This window comes from Primulina tabacum, chromosome 2, assembly GCF_025594145.1.
Source record: "Primulina tabacum isolate GXHZ01 chromosome 2, ASM2559414v2, whole genome shotgun sequence".
Classification (NCBI taxonomy): domain Eukaryota; kingdom Viridiplantae; phylum Streptophyta; class Magnoliopsida; order Lamiales; family Gesneriaceae; genus Primulina; species Primulina tabacum.
The window spans coordinates 47,464,082-47,484,041 of record NC_134551.1 but is presented as its reverse complement, the minus strand read 5'-3'; the positions used below and the strand labels follow the sequence as shown (position 1 = coordinate 47,484,041).

General features: G+C 33.0%; 3 protein-coding genes and 1 long non-coding RNA gene across 8 annotated transcripts; 2 read left to right on the top strand and 2 right to left on the bottom strand.

The window, feature by feature from the left end:
* Window positions 1–4,001: 4,001 nt before the first annotated feature.
* LOC142537971 (uncharacterized) lies at window positions 4,002–7,521 on the top strand. Of its 2 annotated transcripts, none has more exons than XR_012818620.1 (4): window positions 4,002–4,245; window positions 4,622–4,915; window positions 6,093–6,133; window positions 7,213–7,521. It is a non-coding gene; the product is annotated as an uncharacterized LOC142537971 (long non-coding RNA). The 2 variants fall into 2 exon arrangements; XR_012818621.1 differs by having other exon boundaries at window positions 4,004–4,234.
* Window positions 7,522–8,387: 866 nt separating this feature from the next.
* Window positions 8,388–9,911, bottom strand: LOC142533309 (uncharacterized). Of its 3 annotated transcripts, none has more exons than XR_012816722.1 (3): window positions 9,561–9,905; window positions 9,020–9,428; window positions 8,388–8,931 (listed from the first exon to the last, which is right to left on the bottom strand). XR_012816722.1 is itself a non-coding variant. In XM_075640038.1 (3 exons), exons 1-3 carry the CDS (start codon window positions 9,843–9,845, stop codon window positions 8,847–8,849), a joined length of 519 nt encoding a protein of 172 aa, XP_075496153.1. In that variant the 5' UTR covers window positions 9,846–9,911; the 3' UTR covers window positions 8,388–8,846. The 3 variants fall into 3 exon arrangements, 2 of the variants coding, with proteins under 2 accessions (XP_075496153.1, XP_075496166.1); XM_075640038.1 differs by having other exon boundaries at window positions 9,280–9,428; window positions 9,561–9,911; XM_075640051.1 differs by having other exon boundaries at window positions 8,388–9,188; window positions 9,280–9,428; window positions 9,561–9,907.
* Window positions 9,912–12,426: 2,515 nt separating this feature from the next.
* On the top strand, window positions 12,427–15,013 carry LOC142533299 (uncharacterized). The gene is made up of 3 exons (XM_075640027.1): window positions 12,427–12,738; window positions 13,600–13,799; window positions 14,386–15,013. The coding sequence occupies exons 1-3, from the start codon at window positions 12,649–12,651 to the stop codon at window positions 14,639–14,641; spliced, it is 546 nt and encodes a 181-aa protein (XP_075496142.1). The 5' UTR covers window positions 12,427–12,648; the 3' UTR covers window positions 14,642–15,013.
* Window positions 15,014–15,605: 592 nt separating this feature from the next.
* On the bottom strand, window positions 15,606–17,507 carry LOC142537970 (uncharacterized). 2 transcript variants are annotated; one of them, XM_075643420.1, is made up of 2 exons: window positions 16,195–17,507; window positions 15,606–16,078 (listed from the first exon to the last, which is right to left on the bottom strand). In XM_075643420.1, the coding sequence occupies exon 1, from the start codon at window positions 17,130–17,132 to the stop codon at window positions 16,278–16,280; it is 855 nt and encodes a 284-aa protein (XP_075499535.1). In that variant the 5' UTR covers window positions 17,133–17,507; the 3' UTR covers window positions 15,606–16,078; window positions 16,195–16,277. The 2 variants fall into 2 exon arrangements, with proteins under 2 accessions (XP_075499535.1, XP_075499536.1); XM_075643421.1 differs by having other exon boundaries at window positions 15,607–16,072.
* Between the last annotated feature and the right edge of the window lie 2,453 nt (window positions 17,508–19,960).

Here is a 19,960-nt window from a genome sequence, read left to right as displayed (position 1 = left end):
ATTTTATGTAGTAAAACTTATACTGAGCTTTCCTCGGTGATTCCTTCTTGTCAGCAGTGATGTTAATGTTAAATGGCAACTCGGAGAGGCAAATCCTCTTCATTGATTGTATATGCAGGTTCTAGGCACTTGAAGGTGGCATACAGAACTCCCTGTGTAATTTTGACGCGCTAGTATTGATTATAGATAGAGTCCGAATTTTGTTTAATTTTGATGAGCTGGCATTGATCTTAGATAGAGGGCAATGTGTCCTAACTGCTGTCGTAGTCGATACATGTGTATTGATGTTTGTTATTTGCTGTTTCTTGCTCTTCCTTTGGTGATGAGGATAATAAGATGATAGTCAAATCTCGATTTTATGATAAGGTATGGTATAGTTTAAAGCGAGTGGTGGATAGATGGGTGCCTTTGTGAAGTATAATTTGGGAACTATTGTAGAGTAGAATCATTATCGACATACAATTATGCATTCAAGATGTTTATCAATTTTGTATAATATGTTGCAATTATTACCTTGCTCTGTAAGGTGGAATTGGAAGAATATTATCACTGCTGTTTTGATTTTCAGGTTGTGTGATTAGGTTGCATCCTAAGCGGTCAGGACATAGATGAGTCATTTTATACACTGCTTAAATCTACAATTTGAGTTTAATAAATGTGTATCAAAGAAGAGTATATATTCAAATAAAAAAATTATAATAAATATACATGTAAAATGTATAAAGTACTTGTGATTTCTTGTTTTCCTGATTCAGATGCAGAAACAGAACTCGGGATATAAATATGCAAGTACGTCACTTGTCCTAACTATAATTAGGAACCTTATGCATATCTTGTCGAAAATGCAAGTACAACAATTTGACCACAATTTTCAGAATCAGGTTGTATACAACCACCAATAACCAACAGCGGAACACATCAAGGAGTATTGTGTCACTTATATGTTTGTACTATTTTCATCAATTATTGTTTATTAACAGTGTAAATACAGAGTGGTCAACTTTAAAGTATGAGATTTAAAGTCTGTTTGAAGTAGTACAAAATCTAAACGATCATAACAATAAACATGTCATAGAGTAAACTTGCGGGATACATCAGTCTCGATGATAGGGTCACCGTCAATATTAAGCCTCCAAATTAACGTAACATCTTGCAGTGTGATTGTTGCTTCGCCAATTCGAAAGTATAAAGTACGAGTTTTTTCGGCGTCATTTTTCCATAAAAGCAGTTATCAAATGATTATAATAAATACAATAATCACAACAGAGAATGCCGTAAAAGCCGATTTCATGTAAACATGAACAAACATGATGGTGTAGTATACCACTTTTCTACACTTTCCAAATTAAATTATATGATTGACACATCCTTAGGGTATTATCCAAGTTGTTAAGTATAACAAAATTAGATATATGTGTGTGTTGCTGATAAAGAACAGTAACATCAGCCGGTCCATCATATAATGACATCTTATAATTAATATCTAAAAAACAGCTACGACATCAATTATCAAAACAATTATAATATACAAGCATTAGCTATAAGAAAAACAATTTTAAAAAATTAAAAATAATAAATACATTAAAAAATAATATATTCACAATCTACGAGTTTTGAAAATACAAAGTTATTTTAATAATAAAAATTTATATACATACCTCGATTCAAATTTTTATCATAAAATTTTACTTGCTTGAAAAAATCCAAAAATAAGTATTGACAATATAAATAAAATCAAATAAAAAATTTAGCTTGACAATATAAATAAAATCAAATAAAAAATTTAGCTTGACAATATAAATAAAATCAAATAAAGTAATTATTCTATCTATTAATATAAATAATAATTTGAATATATACACAACTAATAATAATAACAAACACATAATAATTTTAAGATATACACACACTAATAAATATTAGACCGCGTCACATTAAAAATATTTTTTTAATAAATATTGGTGGCATGCTCTCTCAAAGGGCCTAACTTTATCTTTTTTGGAAAAAAAAATCAAGTTATCACTTTTAAAGGGGCTTGACTTGATTAAATAATAATAAATTTTTGAATTTATCTTAAAAGATTAAAATTGGTCTAACAGTATTGTAGTTAATATCTACAAAAAACATGACTAAATCAGAGAGTGTGTTTTTCCTAAAATATTTAATATGTGACTTTTTATTTATTTTTTTATAAAAACCTAAAACAAGTCACACATTTTTTTTAGAAAGACAACTTAACAAAAATATACATACACAAATATATTGTAGTTAAAATTTTTACTTTCTTAACATATAATTATAAAAAATTGTAAAAATTAATAATAATAATAAAATCAAAGTATAACATTATTATAGCTTATAATTATACAGTAAGTAAGGCATATACTATGTTTTTTAAAAAATATTTAATAATCAAGTTAAAAAATGCGATATTTTTTTTAAAAAAATACGTGACTTGCATTTTTTAAAATATTCTTTTAAATTGAATTTAGAACAAAAATATACGTACAAAAAATATTAAATCTAAAATTATTATGATTATCGTAATATATAATTATAAAATTATTATAAAATAGTAATAATAAGAGAAAAATTAAAATATAACATTTATTTTCTTATCATTTTCTAAAAAAATAATAATGATAATTTATTATAATTAATGATTTTGCAATTTCTTTATAAAAATAATAATAACTAAAAAAACATAATTAAAATTGCAAAAAAGAGAGACTCATACATAAAATATATTCTAGCATAAATAATAATTTCAATTATAAATTTAATATTTAACATAAATAATTTATATTAGCCTTATATTGAAGTTGGAATAAAAATTTACCTGCAAAAACACAAAAACTTCAAATTAATTAAAAATTGTCAGGAAGTGACGAAATAAATTAATTAAAAAATTTACAAGAATTTAGGAGTGAAGAGAAGATTGATGAAAATTGATGAAAAAAATATGATACATACTTTTCGATTTATAGAGGAAAAAAAGAGATGCACGTGGGGTATGTCCCCAAATAATTTAGGCTGTAGTTTTGCAGCTTTAGACCATGTTGCATGTTTCTTGGTCAGAGTGAGCGAGATGTACAACTTTAATGTTTTTTAATTAAACCAAGTCATGCACGTGACTTGCCTTTTTTTAAATAAAAATAAAAATTACATATCACGCCTAGTAGGCGAGACACACCTTTTTTTTTTGAAAAAAAATACATGTCACGCCTAGTAGGCGTGATTTGCCTTTTTTAAAAATTTTTTATGAAATTGACATGATATTTTAATTTCATAAACTCTTCTATTTTTACTTTATTTTATTGAATTATTAAGATAATTAAAAAGCCAGTCAGGAACAAAACAAAGTAAGAAATCCTGGTTTATTTTATTTGCATTCAAAGCAAGAATTCTCCCTTGTTTTATCAATCTGTATGATGTTAATGATATTTTTTAAATTTGACAGAAACTTTCTTACATTCAGACTCCTATCACTAGTAATTTTTTTTCCATTTCTAAAGCCGTGTGTTATATAAATTTATATTGTTTTCTATCTTATGTAACTAAACTTTTTAAAATTATATTAAAAATAAATATACAAATATTATCACTAATTTCGGTTTATCTATGTAATATGTTATAAAAGAACAAAATATATCTACTTCCAAGAAAATCACTTGCAACAATCCAATACTGAAAAACACAATTTTTTTCCATAAAAAAACTATTCTTTCTCAACTCAAGAAAAAAGACTATTTTTGTAATGTATATTATTGTCACCACTATAAATAGAATAAAAATCTTCTTTAATATCAATCCAAAAATAAATATTTTTAACATAAATATTTAAGGGGCAATTGTCCTAAACTCCCTAACAGCATTTTAAATTTGGCGTAGGTCCCTAGTTGAGATTATATTTCTTCTCTCTCTCAGAAGAAAGTAAATATATATTCTAACTCCCTGATTTACAACCGTGACCCTTTTTATTCAATTGACCCACTTTTACCTCTTTTATTTATTTTTTAAACACTCATCCACCAAAAGAAATCTCATTTTAAGGCAAACATCAATGACTTGAGCCCTAAAACATGAAGACATTGTGCAGAATAAATTTTTCGAAATTGCTGAGAAGACCCTTGAAGAGTTCGTGCTGAAAGGAAATCCGCCGACTTTGAAGCCGACAAAACCCTTGAAGTGTAGAATTGTCGACTTATAAGAACCGAACAAAAAACAATTGAAGGCAAGTTGAAAGTGTGTTTCTTTCCTCAAGCTTTATATTTTTTTTTCCCTAAAATTACATCTTTATGATTAATTTTGCTTTATTTGTTTGAATTTTAATATTGTTATTGCGTGATTTTCTGTAAATTCCATACATTTGTGAAGTCTACCGGTTTCATTTCTAATATTTAAGATTTAGTATTATTATTGATTTTGCGTTTCATGTATTTCAATTGTGAGTTGATTATCTAGAATATATATAGATTTGTCGATTAATTCAATTTTATCATCAAATTTTACAGTTTATTTCTTTATTGAAGAAGTAGTTAACTTTTGTAAAATTGTCTTGAAATTTTTTACGATACTGAAATTTGCATATCAATTAACTTTTTATGTTTTTATGTATTAGGTGCAAAATGGAATCTGTAAGTGGGGTTGACAACCTTTCGTTTTTGGGTAGTTGTAAGTATAAGAATCAGTTGTTTGTGATTTCAATTTTAAGTGGTTGTAGCCTGATGGATATATTTGTGAGCTTAGAAAGAAATGTGCAGAGATTACTCCCGAATATATGATTTTGCAATATGTAGCTCCACAACATAAGATGTTCGTGACTTTGAACGACGACGACAACGTCCTAAATATGATTCATCTTCATATGTGCAGAGAGTAAAAACGAACATTTCAGGAGCCTAATTATTAGGAGGTAAAATATATTATATTTCTCTCCATATTTTGGTTTGATAATTTTTTATTTAACATCTAGTAGGCTTGAAATTGTGAAATTCGTGAAAATAGTGTGGTTATATAATTTGTGCTCTAGTATTGTGATGTAAATACATTTTCTGGCAAATTATTGGTTAATAATATGTAGTTGGACCATATTTAGGAGAACTGCGGATTATATGATTTGACAATATTAATATTATTTACGTTCAGTACTTTAAATTTTTTATGTTAAAAACAAGTTTATATCAAATTGGTAAGAGGTGTTGATAAGACCGACAGTCAAATAGTGATAATGAAGCCGATCAGGCCTAATTGCGCAATACACTAGATGTTTGGATTAATTGCATATGTGGCGTAGGTCAATCATTCAAGGATGCTGTTGACTTTAAACGATTTGTTAAAAATTATGTCGTTGCTACAAGACGTTCATTTCCGTACAAAAAGAATGATAGCGAAAAAGTCATTGCTACTTGTACTGAAAAGAGTTGTGGCTAGAGATTTTATGCTTCTAAATATAAAGCAGACAATATATTTGCGATTCGAAAATGCAATTTACAGCATACGTGTGGTGAGAATAATCTACATAGTAGATGACATCCTAGAGAAAATTCAACATGGATAGCTAATGTGGTGAAATACAAATTGATAGGAGACCCTCTTATCATCCTTGTACAATACAAAAAGACTTGCAAAGAGATTATGGAGTAGAGTTAAACTATTGCAATGTGTGGAAGAGCAATGAGTTAGCGATGCATGATATTCATGGCATAGATAAAGGATGCTACGATAGACTAAGATGGTATTGTTGTGCTGTTCGAGAAACGAATCCTAGAACTATTGCTGAGTGTGAGATTGATCCCATAACTAATAAATTTAAACGACTTTTCATCTGTTTCCAGGCATGTGTGGTTGGTTTTTTTTACTGGTTGTAGACCGTTAATTTTTTTTGGATGGGACTCATATAAAGAATAAGTATAAGGTTGTATCTTACTTGCTGTGTCGAAGAATGACAATGATGATCTTTTCACAATTGCTTATTCTATAGTGGATGCGGATAATGATATTAATTGTGAATGGTTTTGTTATCATTTGAGAAGTGTTCTGATTTCATATCAAAACATTCCTTTCAATGAGTATATTTTTTTCTCTGACAGACATCCTGGGATTATCAAGGCAATTAAGCTAATATTTACAGGTAGTCACCATGCGTATTGTTTGAGACATTTAGTTGATAATTTTGTGAAGCAGGTAAATAGTCAATTATTTACTTTTATCTAGACTGATTTGATTTATTTGTATATAAATATGTTTTTAATCTGATATTTTTTTATCATTTTAGGTGATATGAAGCTATCCAAAATATAATAAAAAAACATTGGTCTGTGGTATTCAAGAAAACTGTGTATGCTCCATCTGTGCAGGAATATGAACAACATATAAACAATATCTTAGAGTCCATGCCACTTGCTAGGGATCTTATTGTAAATTTTGAGCCACAGAGTTGGGCAAATGCAGTGTTTCTTGGTGATAGATGGGGTGTTATAAATAATAACATAGCCGAGTGTTGGAATAATTGGGTTAAATCAGCTCGGTATCTCCCTATTGTGGGTATGATGGATCATATACGATTGCAAATCATGAACATGATGCAGCATCGACGTGAAGCAACATCGGCGATGGTTAAAGAATTAAGTTCGAAAAAGGAGAAGGCTGTTGCTAATTTGTATGTAGAATCCCGAAATTTGATAGTGCACCCGTCTTGTAATTGGAGGTTTGAAGTAGTTGATGATGAAAAATCATTCGCTACTGATTTAATAGGCATGACTTGTTCATGTAGATATTGGAAAATCGATAAGCTTTCACGCAAGCATGCATGCGCCACTATTGAGTCGAAGTCGATGTCGTTTTATGATTTTTGCAACAAGTATTTCAAAATTGAAATGTATCGCCAAGCATACAAAGGAATTATTAATCTCATCCCAACTTTTGACACTAATGAGTCTTATCTTGATGATGGAAATGTAATCAATGCTTTTGATGTTAGGAGTCAGTTAGGCCATAGGAAGACTAAGAGGATACCGTCGCAAGTCGAATCACGTGTGTCAAAGTGTAGTCATTGTCATACGAGAGGCCACAACAGATGTAGCTGCAAGGAAACTATAAACTAGTTGTGAATGTTTTTCAATCTTTTAATTATTGCTAAATTCTTACATTTAGTTTCTTTCAATATTACTCTATTATTGTTTCTGACTGACACCTGAAATATTTTTCAAGACTTCCACAGGAAAAAGAGAGTGCTAGAAGGGGAATCAAGCATGGTGATACCTGTGAGAAGGCATACACGTTCGAGTGGAAGCATTGGTGGTCAATGCATTATGTGATTGTTTTGTTTTTGAAAACTTGGTTTGCCATTATGTCTGTTGTTGTAGTGTTTTATGATGCATTGTATTCTCATATGTTCTCTGGAAAAGACATTGGGCTTGTGGTTGTTGTTTCTATTAACATTGTATCATGGACAATTTATTATTGTGTTTGTGGACGATGTTAAGCATTTCAACATGTATTTATGTTTAGTGTTATTTGTTTTTGGAAAGTTTGATGTTTCATATGTTTACTTTTTAGGTTTGGTTTAAATGTACACAACTTTCTTTATTGGGTATATTATGTGTAAACATAAGTACAAATATTAAAATATTGGGTATATTTTGAACATGAAAAAACTGGAATATAATACAGATTTCTCAAATTTATGTCGAAATTAGAAAGAATTTAGTAATTAAACATTAATTAATTAATGTCAGTACTATCTCCATGTTTTTGGAGGTTTATTGGACCATAACTGTGTATATAACTGAGATTGTGTGCATATATATCATTATATGACCTACTTTACATGGTGGTCTATCGAAGATATATTGTACTCAATTCATGTGTACAGTGTGCTCAATTAGTAAATTACTATACTAAGTCGGACTTTTTTTGTATCTCGACATTGCCACAATATAACTTCATCCAGAAATGAAGTGTTTCTTAGCATTATTATATGACCAACTCTATGTGGTACTCGATCGAATATATATTGTACTCAATTCATGTGTATTGGGTGCTCGATTGGTATTCAAAATAAATTTTCATAAAATTTTAATAAGTCAAGTGATATTCAACATTGACTTGTGTTTCTTAGCATGATTAAATGACATACTTTACGTGATGCTCGATCAAAGATAAATTGTACTCTAAGGAATGTGTACTGTCAACTGTGTGCTTGGTTAGTAAACTATTATACTCAATTCATGTACAGAGATAGCTTATTCACAAGGATTACGTACCGATATAAACCAAGATTAAAAAAAAATAAAGACATAGCTCCATAAGCATAATGACAAATGATTAATTACTCAAACTTCTTTTTCGACATTCCATTTTCAATCACATAACATTGTGGCTGCCATACGAGCTCGATAAGTGTCCATCTGCACATCCGCTGCATAGCTCCAGATGTCATCCGTGTCACGGGCCAGACACTTCAACCACATGCATGTATAAACGCCACAATCGAGGGATGCACCTTGTTGACGACAAGGTTCTCTTAACACTGGCTCACTAACAATGTTGAATCCTAATAAGTGACTTGTCGAACCAGCCAAAATCTTTGTCATTACAAAACAATACTTTCATACTTCAATCTTAATTTGTATTTAAATATATTATCGTTAAACTTACATAAACTTTTGATGTCCCAACTGTGAACGGACTATGCATGGAGTTCCACAGTCTAAACATCCCTTCATCTCGTTTGTAAACCAACAAAAACCAATGTCATCTGTCATTTATGAGAAAAATGATATATTTACATCTTCTAAATACATTTTCACCCAGTTCATGTCGTTTACCCATCGTGAAAGATGTCATCTATGAAAGAAAAGCTCCATAATCATTCCAGAGTACCATCCTCCTTTTTCCATATTCTTGCAACTTCGTAACCACTTTGTCCTACAAATTCAAGACAACATATACTCGTGTATCTTAATCCGGAAAACCAAAAAAAAAAAACGACAAAAAATTTCTAACTGCTACAAACCTGCACAATCGTGTCCATGCAATAAATTTCAAATCCATGCTCGAAACTTTGCTTTTGCATAATTCTCATGTAAACATTAATTATCTCTGACGCAATTGGATCACCAAACAGCAAATGACAGAATATCAGTCCAATTAACCTCATAAACTTATCTTGTCAAACGACAACACTACAATAATAAAAAATTCAATTCCATTAAAAAAAATTACGAAACATTACTACGAAAATAAAAAGAAGAAACATATGGAAGATCAACGTACTCCAATTCCTTTCTAGCAAGAAAGTTTGTCAACAATTTCATCTTTTCATTAACTACTTCTTCATGTCCACAAAAATCGGATCTAGTTTTGAATTCATTCATGGAAACTTTGCCAGGAGTATTTTCTTTCTTCTCAACATCTACAAATTCCTATCCAAAAGTGGCGATATATTTAGTAATATAACACCAAATCCAATCATCATTAACAAAAATATAACTAAAAAACAAAAAATAAATTAAACTTATATTAATCAGTATGGGATTAAAGTATTCTCCATTTACCTGTTTTGTCACCTTTATCTTACGTCTTGGTGTTGAGTTAGGCGGAGTAAAAAACATGGACCCTTTTTTTTTCTTCACATGATCACCCCTAGTACTCACATTGTCCACAATTGAAGATTGAAAAATATTACGCTTCTTTACTTCTGAATTACCATCAACAGTACCACCACTGCTCTCATCACCTGATCTATTTCCAGAGTCGCCTCCGAACACGTAATTGTTTTCTTCTTTTAAAACATCATCACTATTATGATTCAATGCATTACTTTCAGTGCCAATTTGCATCTCATCAATTAAAGCATTCAAAGAATGAGATCTTCTAATCCTTTGTTTTCTTTAGCCAAATCAGAAATAATTGTACCATTACATCTACAAAATCATCAAAGTTAGAGGTTGCATCATGTGCTAAATCAAAATTAACTTTTTTGGTTTTATCAACATTCTCCTCATCTTCAACAATATTGTCACATTTATCGACCACAAACTGTTTTTCCTTAAATCTACGTCTCACATTTCCACCCTCTAATTCAGCACACCTCTTTTTCAACATCTTTATCTCATCCATTTTTTTCATTACAATTTTCTCAAATCCTTTTGCTTCAGATCTACCATCTTCTTGCTTTAAAACACGCTTTATGTCCAATAAAAACTTCTCCTCCTCACAAAATGGATGTATCGACAGAACCTACTCACAATTAATAAATAAAATGCCAAACCAACCAACCATAAAATTTACGCAACTACTTAATAAACTGAAATAATAAAAAGTACCTGAGTTGAATCTATGTGTTTCAATAATAATTAAGTTACGGCATTCAGTGGGATCTTGCTTCTCCCCCACCCAAACAACTGAGGGTAAATATTTAAACCACGTCGTACTCCTAAAACTGGGACAGTCTCATACAACCAAGCCTAAAACCCAAAAAACAAAATACTAAAATTTATTGAAAACATACTAAGATCATAATTATTAAAGGTACATACTAACCATCAATCCAACCGTTCATCCATCAACATAAAGCTTTCTTCTGATTTGGCATATTTCTCGGTACAAAAAACGGAATGCAGCATCTCCCTAAGCATATTTAAAAAATATTGTAAGATCATCAAGATAAGAAAATATAAAGCCAGGACTGATATAATTATCAGTGGGTAATATTATGCAGTTAAAAATGAACAAAATAAAAACTCAAACAAAATCATCAACGTCACTCTGATTATCATTTCTTGCTAGTAAAATTAGTTTTTCATAAATAGCTTTTCGGTTGGCATTGTTGACATTTCCGTCAAAATGACGAATCAAAAATATGGAGTCTATTTCAGGTCCAAGTCAATTGGTTGACCACTATGATGTAGACCGAGAACAATAGAGAAATCAGCTGACTTGAAAGGGATGATAATGTGATCACCAACAAAAAAAGAGCATGAATCAGCTTGAAATCTGTTTAGAAACTAATCATTGTGGCCACTACTAATTGCAAGGACTGACATATCAATCTATTTAGCGAAAGGAGTATCATTTATCTGACTCCTCTGCTCAAAGGAGTATCATTTATCCGATTCCTCTGCTGCTCGCCTAGGATTGCCTTCAATTCTCCCATAACAGTTTTAAAATAAAGAGGGGAATATCGTGAAAAATATTCCTTCACACTCTTCTTCTCCTGATGATAATCATTAACTGGTTTGTCTTTTACAACATTTTCTATATCAAAAACCAAAAAAAAAGTTATACAAATAATTAGTATAAACACAACTATGGAAAAAATCTAACTGTATATATATGCAACAAATAATTAGTATAAACACAACTACGGAGAAAAAACCTAACTTTATATATATGCAACAAAAAAATTAAATTAGACAATTGTCTTTCGTATACAAATCCAGCCATGGTATTATTTTGGCACATCATATATACCAGAAAATATTTGGATTATACATTCCAAATGTTGATTGTGCTACTAATAAAAATCGTTTAGATTTTGAACTCGTTGAGTTTGCTTTTCACCACTACAAAAGCCAACCTAAAAAAAGACTCTAATTTTTCTTGTACCACGGTCACTAGTAGCTGCTCAAAAAATTAAAAATAATAAATATTCACCCCCTTCTTAGCTCGGCTAGGGAAGGGGAGAGTGGCCAAGAATGGGACAGGCAGTGGTCCACGCAAGCTCGTTCTGATCTTGGATTGAAGTTGTACATAACCCAAGAAATTTGGAATAACTACCTCAAAATTAAACACTAAACCTAATTTCTGAATTTCAGCAAAGTTTCAAAAATTCATTCCCGTAAAACTAAACAATCTAATGGAAAGCACTACCAAGAACAAACCCCAGAAATTGGGGAAAATCAGTTGTCAATACCTTATAACAAACAATAACAGTTTCAAAACCCCAAAAAAATTTAAACAAATAACGAACCATAGAAATTGAAATGAGGTTATCCTTCGTACCTTTCTTCGATTTCTTCTTATTTATAGATGTTTAGCTTTTCTTCTCCGTTGTATCTTCTACCGATTTCTCCACTTTTTCCCCTTTTCATGTGTCTGAGTCAAAAGATTCATTCTTCTTCATCTCATTCTCCTCGCACTTCGTCGAAATCGGTTGTTAGGAAATGGGGAGAGAGATAATAATATAGATGTTATTATAATATATACATGGGTATTACTGGGTTTTACTTAAAAACGAGAGCAATTGGGTGTTTTGGTTTTATTGGGGAATTAACACAAATATATTGTTTTTGTCTTGGAATGTCTATAAATATATTCTTATTGGGGACTGAATGCAAAGTAGGAGGAATTTTTGTACAGTTTGCTGAATATTTAACACAGAATATAATTAAAGCAGTATCTATTGTTTAGCACGCAATCTCCTTACGAAACTATTATCCATATTCCCACTCTTTACCCGTGTTTGTTTATGCCCAAAAAAAACAAAAAACAGAACCAATTTTTACGTTAATCTAGCTGCGAGGAAGCATAAAGATCTCGAATATTTTCCTCTCCCTGCCACTGTTGTTGTTGATCTTGCGCTTTGCTGGACTATTTTACTTTGGCAGGAAGTGAGAGCAGTTGGGATTGCAGGAATTTGTGATGGCTTCGACGTTGGTGTTGCTGGTAGTGTTTGTTCTTGATTTGATTGCTTTTGCACTTGCTGTTGCCGCTGAGCAACGCAGGTCTTCTGTGAGTACTGATTTTCTTTATCTCGCGTCATCTTATTATTTTTTAAAAATTTAATTGATGGATAGCTTCTTTCTTTATTCCTATAACTTTTGTTTTAGATCATGCATGTGGGCTTGGATTTGATGTGTTACTGTGTGCGATTTATGTGAATTTTATGCAGATTAGCTGTTTTTTTGGTGGACATAATTTGGTCGGTGATTAATGGAACTTTAGCTCTTGTTTATTTAAATATAATTTTGATGTTCATATTCTTCCAGAGAAACGCTAAATTTATTTGTGGTTGGATGATCGAAGTTGTAAAGTACAATTGAGTGTACAGTTATCATATGTTAATTTATGAAATACCTACATAACATTCTTGAGGTAATATAAAGCGTAGTTTGGTTTGGGATTTTCTTGGAGTATGGAGTTAGTTTCTAATAAGAGTGGCATGCTCTTGAATTTTTGACATCCTTTGGAATTATTTTGTCTAGATTATCCTTCAAATTAAGTAGTTTCAATTCAACATGGGATGTTTCTGCTCGACAATTTTGGAATTATTTGATTTTGTATTTAATCATCATTTGAAACTCGAAACTGCTTAGTTTGTGTTTTACTTCCGAATTTTTATTATTCCCAGTGGGACGTGGCCACTCACAAACTTCTTATATACTTGATCATAGTTATTCATTCTTTGAAGCACGAAGGAAAACATGTAGTCTATAATTCACTTTGAAAAAGTTTTTATTATGTTTCGATGTTTCCTTGCTCAGAGTTCTTGAATACTTGTTTATATTTAATCATCCTTTGTAACAAGTTCAGTCAATCTAGAATTCATTTCATAGGCCAGCGCTTACGCATAGTTTTTCATCATCTCGACAGGCCAAGATTGAAACAAGTGCAAATTCTAAATATTGTGTCTATGATTCGGACATAGCTACTGGTTTGGGTGTGGGATCACTTTTGCTCCTAATGGCTAGTCAGGTACTGATCATGGCAGTAAGTAGATGCTTGTGTTGTGGGAGAGCTCTTCGTCCGAGTCGTTCAAGGGCACGGGCAATCGCCTTTTTCATCACCTGCTGGTATATTTTCATTTAAATCTGTACTGCATTCAGAATGTAGCTCAAGCATTTGAAGTGGTTTTATTGTCATTTTTATGTCCTAAAATACCTTTCGGGAAGACATTTGCTGATCCACACAATACAGAGTCTAGGTTCAAGGCACAATGAGACTCGGCCTTTGTTCTTAGGTGTGCATGCCAAGCCCACACCTTTGCCTTGAAATACAAATGTTGGTGGCTATAAAGACTTGTTGCGTCTTTTAAGTGTTTTTAAATGTAGAGATGGTTAATTGCTGGTGAATTACAGAGTGATACCAATTTCTTTTTCATCTGAACTAATGTATAAGTTAAATAGTTTGGAACCTTGCACATAGGTAAGGTTACATATATTGAAATATTTTTAAGATCTTAGATGCTAATAACTAATAAGCAATCCTTAAGTGTGTCTAACTTCGGCAGAGGGTGTGTCTTGGTTTGCATCTTGCACCTTAGCTCTACGATATCTTTGGTCTTCATGCACCTTTCCCCCTCTAATAACTATGACCCAACATGCATTCACAGAATTTGGTCTTCTGTCAATTTAGATGATGTTATTGTTGATAATACAGGGTAACATTTTTCATTGCCGAGGTGTGTTTGGTAGCTGGCTCGGTAAGAAATGCATACCATACTAAGTACCGGACCTTGTTGTCTGATAATCCTCCATCGTGTGAAACCTTGAGAAAGGGAGTCTTTGGAGCAGGAGCAGCGTTCATCATCTTTACTGGCATATTCTCTGAGCTGTATTATGTGAGCTATTCTAAAGCTAATGATGGATTCCTGCCTCAAAGTGGGGATGCTGGCATAAGGATGGGATCCATATAGACAATCCCCACTCGAGGGAAAGATTTTTGTTAATTTTCATATCTACTTGCACTCCTCTAAACAAACTGGTGAAATATAGCATCACATACACACCATGCTTTGAAGTGAAATATTGGTCCTTGTACTTCTGGATTTAATTGAGGATCAAGTGAAATTATGTTAAAATAGTTAGATGTATTTTGCCTTGTTCGTTGTAATAATCTCTGAGGAAGATCCAAGAGCGCACCATATGTGACAGTGAAATGATATTGTATGTGCAAAGATTGTCTCTTACAAATCTCGGTTTCTTTATCCATTATATTGGATTTCATTTCTTATTTTTTTCTAGATGTTGATTGAATGAATTTCTATTCATCCGCTGGTTTGTAGTTATTTGTAGTTATTACTATGTTTTTTGGACTTAGCTTTAAGAATCTAGTTGTGCATTTGATTACATTTCATGTGTTGAATACAATTCAATGTTCCAGGGTAAAGTAAGTATATACATAAAAAAGTGAGCGTGTGCTCTCTATTAATTGAAAGTCCTTCATGATTATCATGTTTTGACAATTTCGAGTCGAGTTTGAACATTTCCTGCAGTCTCTTGTTCACCGTCAGATCTGTCACCTCCTGTCATATGTCATAGGTTCGCGGTCTGCACAATTGTATAATGAATTCTTATAACAACGATTTCATATTTGTCTTCGTATTTTTGTATTCGTTTTACCAAAATGATTATTCAATTTGCTATAAAAGTATATTATAATCCATTATGAATTATTTTAAACTTTCATTTTTTTCCTACGATGGATGGGTCATCACAGATTCACAATCACCCCTATTCGAAACTTGATGCACTAGCATTGAACTTGGAAAGAGCTAGACTCCGATATGTTCAAGAGCTGGTTCATAATGGGGCTTATGTTCAATGGATCCTTGTCGTTTTTTGAAAACCATCGACCCAAAATATTATAAAAATTGATTAACCCTTTATAAATTATTTTAATATCTTATGTTTTCCTCATGTGGGATGGGTATCATGTATCGCTCGTTTATGTCGGATTATGCAAACTATGAACTTGTAAAAATTTAACAGAAACCGTGCATAAAATCTATACAACAGAAATACATGCATATTCACCAGAATCAATTCTCAATCACAAATCTAATTTACCCCAAGAGACCCTCATCAAAATCCACCTCTAGTCTAACATAAAATACGTGTGCCAATTATTCTTTCTTCTTCAAGAAACTAAGCAGCACAGGGACAACTTACATCGGAAACCACATCATTGACGAAAACAAAAATCGTTCTACTTATGACCGTAGCCAGTAGTAATATTGTAGCTGACTTCTTTTAGCTGTCCAAATATCATATTTGGATCGGTAAGCGATATACCCAGCCACGCAGAATGGCAGATGCAATTCGTTGCTACCGACACAATTATAGACCTGAAACTTATACAATGGAGGACAGATTAAACAATTAGCATGTATGGACGAATTACCCAAAGTTTGACAGCACAAACTACCCAAATTAAATGCAAATCAATGCATATTTACATAGAACTTACTTTAGACTAGAGCAACCACATTAAGATCAGATGGTGCTGGATTTATTTCAGTCTTGAAAAATGGCTTAGCTTTAGTGTATGATCTATATCTCATCATTGCCCCATACTATATTGATATCAGATGAAGTTGACTGCTCAATCTCATTTTTCCAAATACAACTCCAATAGTTTGGAAAGTCTTCTATACCAGTAGTTCTGGTATCCGGGCCAGGCCATGGGATACTGCTAGTGGATGGAATATTTACTGTGGTAATGATTGATTCTTCCATGGATTCAAAACTACTGGGATAGTACTGATCATAAGCGTTTAACGACTGATAGGAAGTAGGATTCATAATCAAAGAAGAATTCATTTCGAATGTATTCAAACTCGAGAATGTAAATTCGGTGTTCAGATTATGAGGCTCCGAGACATTTAAACCTCTTGTATTGTCTGTCCCATTTCTTCCCACTAAAAGCTTCGTGTTGATGTCATTTGTTGAATTATAGGATAAGGGAGACAAGGGGAGGATCAAGGAATGGTATAGAGTATTATACGTGAATTTCTGGTCAATGATATCGATTACTGGAGGAAATTTTGTGCAACTTTGCGCACTTGGGGCGGAAGTAGTGGTGGTGGAGGTGTTTGAAATCTTGGGCCGCTTGTTTTTCCTGACACCACCAACTGGAACGTTACGAAGAGTGCCACCTTTGGTCCAATGCCTTTTGCAAGATTTGCAAAAATGGCGAGGCTGAGATTTGTTATAGTTGTTGAAGTAACAAAACTTAGTGTTTGTTGAACTGCACCTCGGACACTTTGAGGATTCTGATCGTGGCTGAATCTGCTGCCGTATTGTCGGTGGTTTTGGTAGCTCCACCATGCCTGACTGTAGCAAATTAGTCTGATCCCAGTCTTCGTCTTGATGATCGTCGCAGACCTGTTTAGTACTCAATCCCATGCCTCAAAATCAGATCTCACAAGAACCCAAGTAGCAAATCAAATCAAGATTTATGATCAAAAGAGTATCTTTCTAGTACACTCTTTTATGGACGGGAAAACGACCTCTCGAGATTTGAGGTTTGTGTATGGCAGAATGGAAGATGGATACGTAAAATGATCAAGAAAGAGTACGAGGAGTAATAAATTCTCGATATCTGAGTGACGCGGGTTGGTTGCGAGGATATTATACAAGGGATTGAATGATTAAGTTAAAGGGGAATTTATAGGAAGAAGGTGGTGAGAAATGGGAATACTTGTATTTCTTATTTCTATACCTCTCTGGCCATCACTGTCTCTCTGTAAAAATAATGACATTTCAGGGCAAACCAAGGACACGCGCTCGAGAATTTGGAGAATAACATTTTTTGGTGTTTAATCAAGGGAACTTGTCAAAAAATCCCTATACCCATTCTTAACTTACTCTTTACTCCCTACCCCACTAAAACTTTGTTTCAACTCCCCATTTCTTTTAAATTTCCAAATTTACCCTTATATCCTAACTTTGAATAATTGATTTTTCTTTTGTAAATAATGGTCCATCATGCTTCCGAAAATAAATTAAATCTTTTACCTCTTTGACCGGAGTACCGCCGGGTTATATCCACCGTATTTTACGAACTGCTCCTCACAGTCCAACCACACGATCGCAACCGATGGTTACAGACGCAGATTCCTTCAGTAGTACTTGGCACAACTCTAATTCGTTTCCTACCTTAGAGTGTACAATAAAAGATAAAATTTTGAAAATAATACATGAGAGGGACTAAGAGCAAAGATCTCTTTATTCAAACACAAACATTTTATTAATACATAGTAACCTCCTGTAGAGGAGGAGAAACTTGTTTAGCTACTAATAGTAGCTGAACTCACTACACACATACACTTGAAAGAAAATTATTACAAATGATTTGAAGAAAATTGAAGAGGTTGATCGATGCCTTCATCTTCCTTCTGCTTCTTTATTTATAGAAGGCTCCTTCGGATTTGAAACTTCGGACTTCAAATCTTCATAACCTTTACAGCTTGCACATGGACCATGTAGTGGTTGAGTGGTCCATTAGGATGGTCCCTCCACCTTTCTTGATTTGTCTTTTTCTAGATTATTAATCTAGAAACCGTCTTTTCTTGGATTTTTATCTGCCTGCATAAATCGTATATATGCGTTTGGATCAGATCAGCTTGTATCTCCTTTCCTTCTTTTTTGAGCTGTTTATAATAATCTTTGGAAATTTTCAGCTCTTTTCTTGTTGCCTTAATCCTTATTCTGGAAACTCTGAGATAGTTGAAATACATTTTCTTTTATTTCCAGGTTTGGTTTAAGTCTGGTATGGTTTACTGGTTCCCTTTACTCTTATTTATAGTGTAAAGTTTGGGTCCAGTTTTCTTGTTTGCTTTATTGGATTCTTTTTTTTTTTTTTAAATAAAGGATCCAATGTTCTTTCGTCTTTTACCACTTATTATTAGTGGTCCTGGTGTCCTTGTCCACCGATTATTGGTGGTCCTGTCTTTCCACTTACATGGTGGATTTTTCTTTTTGTTAGTGGACTAGTCACATGTCCACTTTCAATTTTGTCGAGGAATCTTTGGCTTTCGGTGTCCTCGAGGAAAACGTGAATGTGATCCATCTCCACTTGTGCTTGTGTCGGTAAAGTGTTTCCGATCAGATCTCGGTTTGAATCCTTTACCGAATTCAGGTTCCTTCTGATTTTGGCATTCAAGGCAGACGTTTTCTGACCATCTTCCTATATGTGCCATGTTACAGAATTTTCGGCGAGTTTCTTTACTGGCCGGCAGCTTGCTATTCCACAAAAGATTTCTCTTTTTCTGGAATAAATCTTCTGCAAAACTTGTGGTTTTTCCTGTCATGGTGTTTAACAGGAATGATCCGTTCACTGAATGATTATAAAATTTGAACGGAAACTTGACTTTGTCCATCTCAGTGAGACAGACCCATAGACCCCAAGCTCTTCTGGTAGACACATCATCTTCAGAAATTGAAGCAACCAGGGGTGTTTCTTCTGTTGGAGGGTCTTTGATAAATTTTTGGATATTTGTATCCGGCCTCCTTAATTTGATGAAATGAAAGGCTTCGTGAGAACCTTTCCCTGCTGGTTCTGGTGCTGCACTGAAAAAGTATAGCTCCAAAACATCTCCTCTGGACAAATAATCATTATTCGTCCCAAGTTTCATGAACAGCTTCCTGGATCCACTTTGGTAATCCTGAAATTTTCGGAAAGCTGGGTGATGTAGTATAAACTGAGGCAATAGCCCCGAATTCATACCATGATTTAACCTCATTTGGATATGAATTTGGTTTCATCCATACCCTTGGATATTTTCCTGAGACATCAACCCTGTTAGTAGCTGGGTTGATTCCAATTCTTGTTTTCAATTTCTCCCAATTCTGTTGATAAACCTGAAATGGAGAAATTATTGCTTCGTTAGTACCAGCCTTAGATTTGCCTTTGTCAATACGAGGCCTAAGGTTGATCTTTCCCTCTTCAATCCCCGAGGTGAAGGGTTGACTGAAGACTCAAGATAAGGATCAGGAGTCTCAATTTTTGTTTCAGCCGACTCATCTGGTGATGATCCCGACTTAACACTTGTGCAAGGGGTATTTGAATCCCCTGCTACAGGTATAGAGTCCTGTAGTCGAAAACTCTCCATTTGGGAAACCAATGGCTTCTCAATGCCTTGGAGGATAAGCCTTTGCATTACAGACCATAACTGAGTATATGCCTGTAAACATCCTGTAATTCGATCAGAGACAACTCTCTTATCGGCTTG

Coding starts and splice junctions, on each gene's coding strand:
- LOC142533309 (XM_075640038.1), bottom strand. CDS start 9,845: ATGCAAATTGGCACTGAAAGTAATGCATTGAATCATAATAGTGATGAT. Junction 9,429..9,560: donor AGATAAAGGTGACAAAACAG/GTAAATGGAGAA, acceptor ACTTTTGGATAG/GAATTTGTAGATGTTGAGAA. Junction 8,932..9,279: donor CTTGCTAGAAAGGAATTGGA/GTACGTTGATCT, acceptor TTGAATTTGTAG/GACAAAGTGGTTACGAAGTT.
- LOC142533299 (XM_075640027.1), top strand. CDS start 12,649: ATGGCTTCGACGTTGGTGTTGCTGGTAGTGTTTGTTCTTGATTTGATT. Junction 12,739..13,599: donor CTGAGCAACGCAGGTCTTCT/GTGAGTACTGAT, acceptor TCATCTCGACAG/GCCAAGATTGAAACAAGTGC. Junction 13,800..14,385: donor GCCTTTTTCATCACCTGCTG/GTATATTTTCAT, acceptor TTGATAATACAG/GGTAACATTTTTCATTGCCG.
- LOC142537970 (XM_075643420.1), bottom strand. CDS start 17,132: ATGGGATTGAGTACTAAACAGGTCTGCGACGATCATCAAGACGAAGAC.